The sequence below is a fragment of the Engystomops pustulosus genome, chromosome 2 (genome assembly GCF_040894005.1).
Source record: "Engystomops pustulosus chromosome 2, aEngPut4.maternal, whole genome shotgun sequence".
In the NCBI taxonomy this organism is placed as follows: domain Eukaryota; kingdom Metazoa; phylum Chordata; class Amphibia; order Anura; family Leptodactylidae; genus Engystomops; species Engystomops pustulosus.
The window spans coordinates 233,210,054-233,222,742 of NC_092412.1; the positions used below are offsets into that span (position 1 = coordinate 233,210,054).

General features: G+C 35.9%; 1 protein-coding gene across 2 annotated transcripts in view; it reads right to left on the minus strand.

Moving 5' to 3' along the window:
• EPHA3 (EPH receptor A3) overlaps positions 1–12,479 on the minus strand; it is a 285,857-nt gene extending 273,378 nt beyond the window's left edge. For both annotated transcript variants that reach the window (XM_072138525.1, XM_072138524.1), the window contains exon 1: positions 12,275–12,479. In XM_072138525.1, the coding sequence (XP_071994626.1) occupies positions 12,275–12,365 (91 nt within the window). In that variant the 5' untranslated portion in view covers positions 12,366–12,479. The remainder of the gene's footprint in view (positions 1–12,274) is intronic.
• Between the last annotated feature and the right edge of the window lie 210 nt (positions 12,480–12,689).

Sequence of the window (12,689 nt, forward strand, 5' to 3'; positions counted from 1 at the left end):
CATGGACACCTTTACTTGTGATTAACCCTTAACCCTTAATCCCCAAATATTTTGAAACTAGTTTGGTTAGCTTTCCCAGGGATTTTTACAGTCTTCCTAATGGGTCGGACATTGACTTATAGGCAGCACTGTTTCTAAAACTCCACTATAGATGCATCTTATTCCCCTGTTCTCACATGGGGCGGCAGGGTGGCTTAGTGGTTAGCCTTGCAGCACTGGGGATCTAGGTTCAAGTCCGAGGGTCAACATCTACAAAGAGTTTGTATGTTCTTTCCGTGTTTGTGTGGGTTTCCTCCGGGTCCTCCGGTTTCCTCCCACACTCTGAAACATACTGGTAGGATGATTAGATTGTGAGCCCCATTGGAACAGGGATAAATTGCGCTGTGTAATCTGTGTGTGCTATATAAATAAAGTAATTATTATTAAGCAGCCCGTGTTTATCAGGTACGGGTCAGGCAGTAAAACACGACTCCAAATATGAAGCCCAATATGTCTTCTCCTCTATCTCCTCCGGCTAATGTCCCAGTCCTCGTCCTCCAGCACATCCGGCCAATGGCCGTGCAGAGGACTATCTGGTGCTCATCTGTAGTAAGCAGAGCGTTACATCTGGGCTCCTTATAATGGGATTTTCTTCCCTTCCTATATAATCATTACTTTGTCTATAGCATTTGGAAGTAATTAAGACTAGAGGACATCACAAAGACGAGCCAAGACTTAATAACCCAAAGATAATGAGGACGGTGCACTTGTGGTATTGTTGTAAAGCAAGTGTATACGGGGAAGCACTTCTTTTGTTCCTATCTAGTGCTGTAGAGTTAGAGATGTAGCAGAGCTGAGCTTGTCAGCTGCACAACTTCTCGGATAATTTCTGCATTGCAGACCCCAAATTTGAAGTGTTATATACAAACGTTTGTCAAGGTTTACATCAGTCTGGATCCACACACTAGAACCCAAACAAAATAAATCTCTACAATACTATTGGTTCATAGATCACGCTACAATTTAGCTGGATTTCCCTTTCAACTCTCAGCTAAATGACCTTTCAGCTCTGCTACATCTATCCATTATAGAGTCCACAAAATACATTGTATCACATTGTAAAAACAAAATGACATCTTGGAAATGATTTGGTATTGGTTGTACCACTGATCTTTGTGTTCAGATCGGTCAACACGCAGATGTATTTTGATACAGATGCAGCAGAGCTGATTACGCTCATGTTAGATTATTACATCACTACAGTAGGTTTCTCAGATGCAGAGATGAATCTACTTTGTGTCAATGACTTAACTTGTCAATTCTACCACTACACCTAACATTCACTACGACATACGTAAATGGATTTGTTATGTGTCGACTCAGCTCTACTACATCTGTTGATATGTAAATCTGTCAATCAGCTCAGCTCTGCTACATTTATCAATGTGTAATGTGTTCAGCTCAGCTCTGCTACATTTATCCATGTGTAATGTGTTCAGCTCAGCTCTGCTACATTTATCCATGTGTAATGTGTTCTGCTCAGCTATGCTACATTTAAAGATATTTAATGTGTTCAGCTCAGCTACATTCATGAATATGTAATGTGTACAGCTCAGCACTGCTACATTTATCGATGTGTAATGTGTTCAGCTCAGCTCTGCTACATCTGTAAATGGACTTGTAATATGCTCAGCTTGGCTACATCTGTCAATATGTATTGTGTTCAGCCCAGCTACATTCATGAATATGTAATGTGTACAGCTCAGCTCTGCTACATCTCTCTTTGTGTAATGTGTTAGGCTCAGCTCTACTACATTCATCGATATGTAATATGTTCATCTCAACTCTGCTATATCTGTCGATATGTAATGTGATCAGCTCAGCTCTGCTACATTCGTCAATATTTAATGTGTTCATCTCAGCTCCGCTACATCTGTAAATGGATTTGTAATGTGTTCAGCTCAGCTCTGCTACATCTGTCAATGGATTTGTAATGTGTTCACCTCAGCTCTGCTATATCTGTCAATGGATTTGTAATGTGTTCACCTCAGCTCTGCTACATCTGTCAATGGATTTGTAATGTGTTCACCTCAGCTCTGCTACATCTGTCAATGGATTTGTAATGTGTTCACCTCAGCCCTGCTACATCTGTAAATGGATGTGTAATGTGTTCAGCTCAGCTCTGCTACATCTCATGGTATGCTCCTCTATAATACCATCTTGTTTGTACAATACTTACTATAAATCTCTTAGACTGTGGATTATGGCCTTGATTAATGTCATCTATTGGTTGATACATTTACGTTCCCCCTTACTCTCTCTGCCCTCACAAACACAATATTATTGGAACAATCCAGGCTGTCAGTAAAGCTTAGATACATTTTCGGATAATCCTGTTAATGACCTGGGTCAAAAGTTAACTGTTATAGACTATCAAGCAGGGGGGTTCAGTGTATGCCTTTAAGTAGACGGAGCAGCAGAGACATAGTGGCACGTACACTGCATATACTCTGCGGAGGAGCTGTCAGGAGAACAAGGTCTTTGTATAATTCCTCTGGATATCCCCTGCCTGGTGCCGGGGCTGAAAAATCGCTTCTAGTCACTGCTAATAGTCCAGAGGGAGGGGGCTAATAATTACTTCTGTAAAAAAGCTACAATCATGTAGATGTAGCAGAGTGGAAATTGCTATTTGCTTTGGTAACATAACTGGTGATATAACTTAGTAGCTTTAGCTGCAGTTCCGTAGCAGAACAATGAAATACATAATATCAATCCATTATAGACTATTGCATTGTCAAACTTAGCTCTGCTACATCTGTATTTGTCACAATAAAAACAAGAAAACACAGCAAACATTTACACCAGATACAAAATTTACATCTTTGTTACTGTAGAATGTACATTTTTGGGGGAAAATGACATCATATCTAAAATTATATGTAAAGTGTAGCAGTAATGAGTTGGTATGTGATCGCCATTTCCGGATACCATATAGTTTATCTTATTTCATAGGATTTGCGGAAGAACAACAAACAAACAAAAAAGCCAGATAGCAAAACCAGCTCTGCTACATCTATAGTTACATTACACAACGTCACACGTCAGGATTCGGTTCATTTTCCTGATTCAGTATATGTAGGATTGATGCAGAGAACTGGTAAAACTTTAAGATCTCTTCCTCTATGTATTTTGGACTCGCTCCAGGTTTTGATTTTCAAATACTGATGGAAAATACTGAGCAAAGTAGTAAAATGTGTAAGTGGCCATAATGTAGTCTGCCACTACTTACACACTTACTATGCACATATACTATAATTCCGTCTACTAATACTTATACACTTACTACACACATATACTATAGTACCATCTACTAGTACGTAAACACTTACTACACACATATACTATAGTACCATCTACTAGTACGTAAACACTTACTACACACATATACTATAGTGCCGTGTACTATATATTCTAGTGCCGTCTACTAGTACCTACACACTTACTACACACATATACTATAGTACCATCTACTAGTACGTACTCACTTACTACACACATATACTATAGTGCCGTCTACTAATACTTACACACTTACTACACACATATACTATAGTGCCGTCTACTAGTACTTATACACTTACTACACACATATACTATAGTGCGTCTACTAGTACTTATACACTTACTACACACATATACTATAGTGCGTCTACTAGTACGTACACACATATACTATAGTGCCATCTACTAGTACTTATACACTTACTACACACATATACTATAGTGTTGTCTACTAATACTTACACACTTACTACACTTATATACTATAGTGCAGTCTACTAATACTTACAGTGTACTCTAGTATTTACACACTATACACATATAGTGAAAATTATAGGTATTGATACACTTACTATACTCATACTATAGTGTAGTCTATTTGTACTTCCACACTTACGATACAAAAAGTACTTTAGAAAGTACTAGTAGGCATTATTGTGTATTACATGTGTGTAGTGAGTGTGTAAATACTTACCATACACACATTCAATACTGCTATTGATAAGTATTTATACACTTACTATACAAATACTATAGTACATTCTGTTTGTACTTACAGATTTACAATAAAGACATGCTGCAGTACAATCTATGGGTATTTACACTTATTGACATATAGTGCAGTCTTTAAATATTTACACACTAACTACACATACACTATAGGGCAGTCTATTAGTACTAACTACACCCATCCTTAAGAGCATCCTATTAGTTCTAAAAACGTACTTTGTATATCTACTATAGTGCAGTCTATTAGTACTTATGCACTTACTATACATACATAGTACAGTGTAGTCTATGTACTTACACACATCCTTAAGTATTTGCACGCTTACTATAGACATAGACAATAGAGCAGTCTTTAGTACTTACACACTTACTATACGTGTATACTATATTGCAATGTATAATTATTTACACACATACTTTAGTGCAATCTATTATTACTAGAAAATGTATTTATTGTATAAACATACTTTAGTGCAGTCTGTTAATACTTACAAAATTACTTTATAAATATACTACAGTGCAGTCTATTACTAATTACACACTTACTATACACATACTATGGTACAGTCTATTAGTACTTACACACTTACTACACACATAAACTATAGTGCCGTGTACTATATATTCTAGTGCCGTCTACTACTTCTTCCATACACACTTACTACACACATATACTATAGTGCCGTGTACTATATATTCTAGTGCCGTCTACTACTTCTTCCATACACACTTACTACACACATATACTATAGTGCCGTGTACTATATATTCTAGTGCCGTCTACTACTTCTTCCATACACACTTACTACACACATATACTATAGTACCATCTACTAGTACGTACACACTTACTACACACATATACTATAGTGCCGTCTACTATACACTCTAGTGCCTTTTTCTAGTACTTACACACTTACTACACACATATACTATAGTGCCGTCTACTAATACTTACACACTTACTACACACATATACTATAGTGCCGTCTACTAATACTTACACACTTACTACACACATATACTATAGTGCCATCTACTAGTACTTATACACTTACTACACACATATACTATAGTGCCGTCTACTAATACTTACACACTTACTACACACATATACTATAGTGCCGTCTACTAATACTTACACACTTACTACACACATATACTATAGTGCCATCTACTAGTACGTACACACATATACTATAGTGCCATCTACTAGTACTTATACACTTACTACACACATATACTATAGTGCCGTCTACTAATACTTACACACTTACTACACTTATATACTATAGCGCAGTCTACTAGTACTTACAGTGTACTCTAGTATTTACACACTATACACATATACTATAGTGAAAATTATAGGTATTGATACACTTACTATACTCATACTATAGTGTAGTCTATTTGTACTTCCACACTTACGATACAAAAAGTACTTTAGAAAGTACTAGTAGGCATTATTGTGTATTACATGTGTGTAGTGAGTGTGTAAATACTTACCATACACACATTCAATACTGCTATTGATAAGTATTTATACACTTACTATACAAATACTATAGTACATTCTGTTTGTACTTACAGATTTACAATAAAGACATGCTGCAGTACAATCTATGGGTATTTACACTTATTGACATATAGTGCAGTCTTTAAATATTTACACACTAACTACACATACACTACAGTGCAGTCTATTAGTACTAACTACACCCATCCTTAAGAGCATCCTATTAGTTCTAAAAACGTACTTTGTACATCTACTATAGTGCAGTCTATTAGTACTTATGCACTTACTATACATACATAGTACAGTGTAGTCGATGTACTTACACACATCCTTTAGTATTTGCACGCTTACTATAGACATATACAATAGAGCAGTCTTTAGTACTTACACACTCACTATACATGTATACTATATTGCAATGTATAATTATTTACACACATACTTTAGTGCAATCTATTATTACTAGAAAATGTATTTATTGTATAAACATACATTAGTGCAGTCTGTTAATACTTACAAAATTACTTTATACATATACTACAGTGCAGTCTATTACTAATTACACACTTAATATAGTGTCTATTATTAGTACTTACTCACTTAATACACACATATACTATAGTGCCGTCTACTAGTACTTACACACTTACTACACACATACACTATAGTGAAGTCTTTTAGTACTTACACACTTACTACACACATATACTATAGTGCCGTCTACTAATACTTACACACTTACTACACACATATACTACAGTGCCGTCTACTAATACTTACACACTTACTACACACATATACTACAGTGCCGTCTACTAGTACTTACACACTTAGTGTAGTCTAGTATTTACACACTATACACACATACTACAGTATAGTCTACTAGTATTTACACACTTACTACACATGTATACTCCAGTGTTGTCTTCTAGTACTTGTACACTTACTACACACATAAACTGTAGTGTAGTCTTCTAGCATTTACACACTTACTACACATATATACTACTATATGTACTTTATACATATGTAATAGTGCAGTATATTACTAATTGCACACTTACTATACACATATTACAGGGAAGTCTATTAGTACTTATGTGCTTACAAGCCATACATACTATAGAGTGGTGTATACATATTTACACACTTACTATACACATACTGTAGTGAAGTCTATTATTACTTACACACTTACTATACACATACTACAGAGAAGTCTATTAGTACTTATGTGCTTACAAGCCATACATACTATAGTGTGGTGTATACATATTTACACACTCACTATGCACACAAACAATAGTGAAGTCTATTAGTACTTCCTATACACACTTACTATATACACATACTATACACACATACTATACACACATACTATATACACATACTATAGTGAAGTCTACAAGTGTTTACAAGCTTACTACAAACATACAATAGTGTAATCTATTAGTAAAAGCAAAGATATTGTATTAAATACTTTTGTGTAGTGTGTTAGTACTACCACACATACTATACTCAGATTTACACCCAGTACTGATGTAGGAGCGCCAAGTTTATTCTTCAACATCCTTCATCCCGATATCACAAGCCAACATACTGTATATGGTATTATTTAGGTAAACCAATTACCTTACTCTGGGTTTGTATACTAACATGGCACAGAACCAAAGAAGATTAGATTGCAAACACAACTCTGCTACATCTTTGTTTACACAACACAAACAAAAAATTGCACACAGTGTTACCAGAGCTGGATTTCCAATGTAACTCTATTCATTTTCCAGGCGACATGTAACTTGGTAGTAAAGTCCTAGTAGTTGCTTATTGTCATAATACAAACTCAGCTCTGCTGCACTGACACAACCAACACGTCTACATATATATAGATCATATAGAGAGCTGTAATGGTGATACTGTGACATATACTCAGTTATAGTCATGGTGTATAATCTGCCTGCAACACATAAGACCAATGAACATAAGTAACAAGTCAATTTCTGGCTAATTAAGTGGCCATTGAGGAGACAATGGTGGCCACGGGGAGGGGTGACGGGTGTTTCTAGCATCTGTTCTGACAGCACTGGCAATTTATTGGGGGCACCCATGGCCCGCAGTCATGTTAGGAGAGCGGCTTTCATCCCTCCTTTACTTACCAATTCAGTGTAAATGGAATAGGCTGCCCACATTGTTTAGCTGTGAGCGACAGGACGGCCCTGGAAGGGGCACGGATGGGAAATTTACATTTGCTGAAGTCTGCTTGGATTAATGATGCCAGGATTATGGGCGAATTTAATAAACGGAAGCCTAATATAAGGTCAGACTGGCACCTACTAGACAATCCCCCCTAGTACAAGGCCTGACATATATACATACACCACATGGAACACAGAAAGGGACAGCAACCTAACCACGCGTATTATATAATGTAGCAGAGCTGAGTTTGCTGTTGGATGGAATTTGTTCAGAAATTACACATTTGCAGGGTTTATTTTTAATATAGAAATGTAAGAAAATTCCGTTGACTCCTAGAATCATCATAGTGTCCGTAAGAAGGTGGAAGTAACTGGGCTCTGCTACATGTGTAACCACGCACTGGACATTGTGGACGCTGCCCTATGTATACTAGTGCTAAGATTACCGAGCACTACATCCTACACAGCGAGTATAGTGTCAGATGTAGCAGGACTGATCTATGATGTGGCACAGCTAAGTGTAAGATAACAATGTGCTCCTACACATTAAAAGCGACTGCATGGATTGTACATATACTGAGAGATATCAGATTAACAGAAGGACCAAACGACAAATTCATCTTTACTATATCTATATACAATCTATGTCCAGTCCAAATTATACTATCCACTATATTATGTTACTCCACCAATCTATATACCTATCTATCTATCTATCTATCTATCTATCTATCTATCTCAATAGACATTAGTTTGGGACACAACCAGGAGGTGCTATACCCCCCTTTATTGGGGGTTCTATTTCTTTCTTTCTTATCAATCTATATACCATATCTATTTATCTGTCCATCTCCTATCTATCTATCTATCTATCTATCTATCTATCTATCATCTATCTATCTATCCATCTATATCATATCTATCTATCTATCTATCTATCTATCTATCTATCTATCTATCATCTATGTATCTATCCATCTATCTATCTATCTATCTATCTATCTATCTATCTATCTATCTATCATCTATCTATCTATCCATCTATATCATATCTATCTATCTATCTATCTATCTATCTATCTATCTATCTATCTATCATCTATCTATCTATCCATCTATATCATATTTATCTATCTATCTATCTATCTATCTATCTATCTATCTATCTATCTATCTATCATCTATCTATCTATCCATCTATATCATATCTATCTATCTATCTATCTATCTATCTATCTATCTATCATCTATGTATCTATCCATCTATCTATCTATCTATCTATCTATGGAAAAAAGACAGCATTTTTGATCCAAATTGAAGTATACATTGATTTGGGCCAGTTCTATACCCCCTTTATTGGGGGATCTAAATGTTGTACTGCCTAGTGCTCTTTCTTTCTTTCTTTCTTTCTTTCTTTCTGTCTTTCTTTCTTTTCTTCTTTTCTTCTTTCCTTCTTTCTTTCTTTCTTTCTTTCTTTCCTTCTTTCTTTCTTTCTTTCTTTCCTTCTTTCTTTCCTTCTTTCTTTCTTTCCTTCTTTCCCATATGTATCTATCTATCTATCATTAGGATCTATCTTTCTATCTGAAAGATATCTATCTGATATATATATATATATATATATATATATATATATATTCATAATCTGTCTAGCCAACCAATTTCTTTCTTTCTTTCTGTCTTTCTTTACGTTCTCTATCTATCTATCTATCTATCTATCTATCTATCTATCATTACCTATCTATCTCCTCCACAACAATCCACAATACAATTTTTGTACCAGGCAAGTAACAATCACATTAATCCTGTTCCCCTCATTCTGGTATACAGCAGAACAGGGGGGACCCTTCTAGAAACCTGGAAACTTCCATTAACATTCCAGGGAAAAAATGATCCCACTTGTAGTACCATGCAGCTCAGCAAGTTGAGAGGTGAAAAGTCTGTTTAGGATTTCCTGGAGAAGATTTTCCTGGTGAACCATCCGTCATTTATGTATAAAATCTTCTAATATTTGACATTTCTGACTTGGCGAGCAGAGCTTTGTACAGTATCACAGGAGGGCACATCCATGGAGGAATAATAGCTCAACCTAATTACTAAGGATTTATTCCGTCTACAGTGTTTACCTCATAAATTCCGCTGCTGCAGATAAAGCCGCACACATTGAGCGCTGCCACTTGTATTTGTCTGCTGCCCGCATCTTACACTTTCATATTTTGGAGCAGATGGCCTATTGAATGCCATGAAAGCACCACAAGTGGGGTCTTATGGAAGCTGCTAAAGCTGAAATCCTAGTATTATTAAATTTAATTTGTATGTAGCAGAGCTGAATTTGTCATAGGTTTCATTATAGTGCATGATGGAAAACTAAGTTGTGGGGCAGTTGGGATGTAGTAGAGATGAGTTTGTCGGTGCAGCACTTAATTTTAATTTTAAGTGTTATTATAATGTGTTCTCATGATTCCACACTAAGTTTCCTAAAAGATACCGAAGCAAAATACTGACCAAAATATTGTAACGTGAAAGGCACCAAACTCTGAACAAGCTGGTAAACAAGTTTAACACTTGTAAATACTACAATAGATAAATGGTAGAGATATGAGATAGATAGAATACATAGAAAGAGATGGATAATGGACAGATGATAGATATGAGATTGATAGATAGATAATAGACGATAGATAGGTTGTATATAGATTATATAGATATGATATAGATAGATAGATAGAATATATATAGAGGATATAGATATGAGATAGATAGATAGATAGATGGATAATATATCGATGATATAGATATGAGATAGATAGATAGATAGATAGATAGATAGATAGATAGATAATATATAGATGATATAGATATGAGATAGATAGATAATATATAGATGATATAGATATGAGATAGATAGATAATATATAGATGATATAGATATGAGATAGATAGATAATATATAGATGATATAGATATGAGATAGATAGATAATATATAGATGATATAGATATGAGATAGATAGATAAATGATAGATAGATAATAGACGATAGATAGGTAGTATATAGATGATAGATAGATAGATAGATAGATAGATAGATAGATAGGAGATAGATAGATAGATATGAGATAGATAGATAGATAGATAGATAGATGGACACGATTGAGCAAGATCTAATTCCACTTTATACTAATACACCATATACCAGGCCACAGTTTATGGCGCACACACCAGCAATGATCACTAAAGACACAATTCACCATAAACACTACCGTATATGATCACAATAAACAGTAATGAAAGAATAATAATTAACAAGGACCTTAATAGTCCTGATACAGAAACTTACTAATAAAGTAAAGTTTGTCAAATGTCGCAACTCTTGTTTACAGGACTGTGACTTGTCATGTTATGCACCGGACACCGTAAAGAGAAAACTACAGGACAGACACATACAAGCTCTGATATATGTCTATGGTTGAAGAAGTTATTGTACAGACTACTAATAACCCACAGCAGTAACTAGTAAGTAATAGCTTTTAGCACATATTACTAAGCAAGTAGCAAATATTGTGGAAACAAATGACACAAATATGTAAATTGTGAAGAGCAAAACTTGTACTTTGTATACAGCAAATCTATTTTGTTACTATTTCATGTCTCTATCGCTAATCTATAATCTAAGTATTTATCATCTATTGAATATCTATATATCTGTCCCATATCTATCTATCTATATATCTATCCCATATTATCTATTTGTCTACCCAAAGGAAAAAAAAAGAGTCCAGAGCAGCCCTAGTAGTCAAATAAAAACCTCAATAGGTGCAAAGTTTTCATGATATATCTAGATAGATAACAGATAGGGAAAAGGTAACAGACCATAAATATTGTGCAAAAAAGTGGTTTAATCCAAAACAAGTGACTTTTCAGCTCCAAAAAGTGAGGAATCCACTTTTGTTGCACAGTAGTTTTTGATGTGTTGCCTTTCCTTATGTATCATCCATCTATCCATCTATCTATCTATCTATCTATTTATATATCTATCTATTTATCTGTCAACCAATCCAGCAATAAGTTATCAGTCAAATTCTGCAAATAATGTATGTGAACTGTAAACTTCAGCCATCAATCCTCATCTATAGTATAACAACCACAATACAATCATAAAGCCACATGCATATCCAAAGCCCCATCACTTATAAGTTCTATAGAGTAGAAGGATAATGGGGGACATAGATACAACTTATAAAAACAGCCAGTAATAAAACTATAAAGAATCCAACTATACTGAATCCAATGTACACAGTCCGGGGAGGGTCCCATCAGCGCACAGGTTCTGCACGGGCTGCGCCGTCCCTTTAAATCTTGTAAATATTTGTAACAATTTGGGACATTCCTTTGATACTTTGTATCTGGAGACTTTGTTTAATGCACTTTAAGAGGATGTTGAGGATCTAGAAGGAGCAGAGCAGGGAGGTACAGAGTCTCCTGTACTGGGATTTGGGAGCCGGATTCCTCTTACCTTCATTGGGAGGATGGGGGGTGACTTGTGCTGAGCAGCTGAGGGAGACACAGGACAGGAGGCAGAGGATGGAGCAGAGCTGACAATCCATTCTTGGCCAGTGCTGGAAGGCGCATATTATCTATCTCCAGCACTGAGGATGATGTGCCTGCAGCTCACAAGTTACCATGCTCTCCCCAGCAGCCTGATGTCAAGTTTGACACTGGAGATAAGGAGGAGTCTGCTGCCTCCCTGCTGCCTCCTACGCCGCCGCCGCCCTGGGTCCTAAACACCACCGACTAGTCTCCAGTGCCAGCTTGTAAAATCCGCTGCCAGCCAGGGTGAGGATTACTTCACCTGTGCACTGCCATCAGGAAATTAAATTACCTTTTTATGACTCCTGTGTCCTGGTTTACCAATATAGGAATAGTAATAG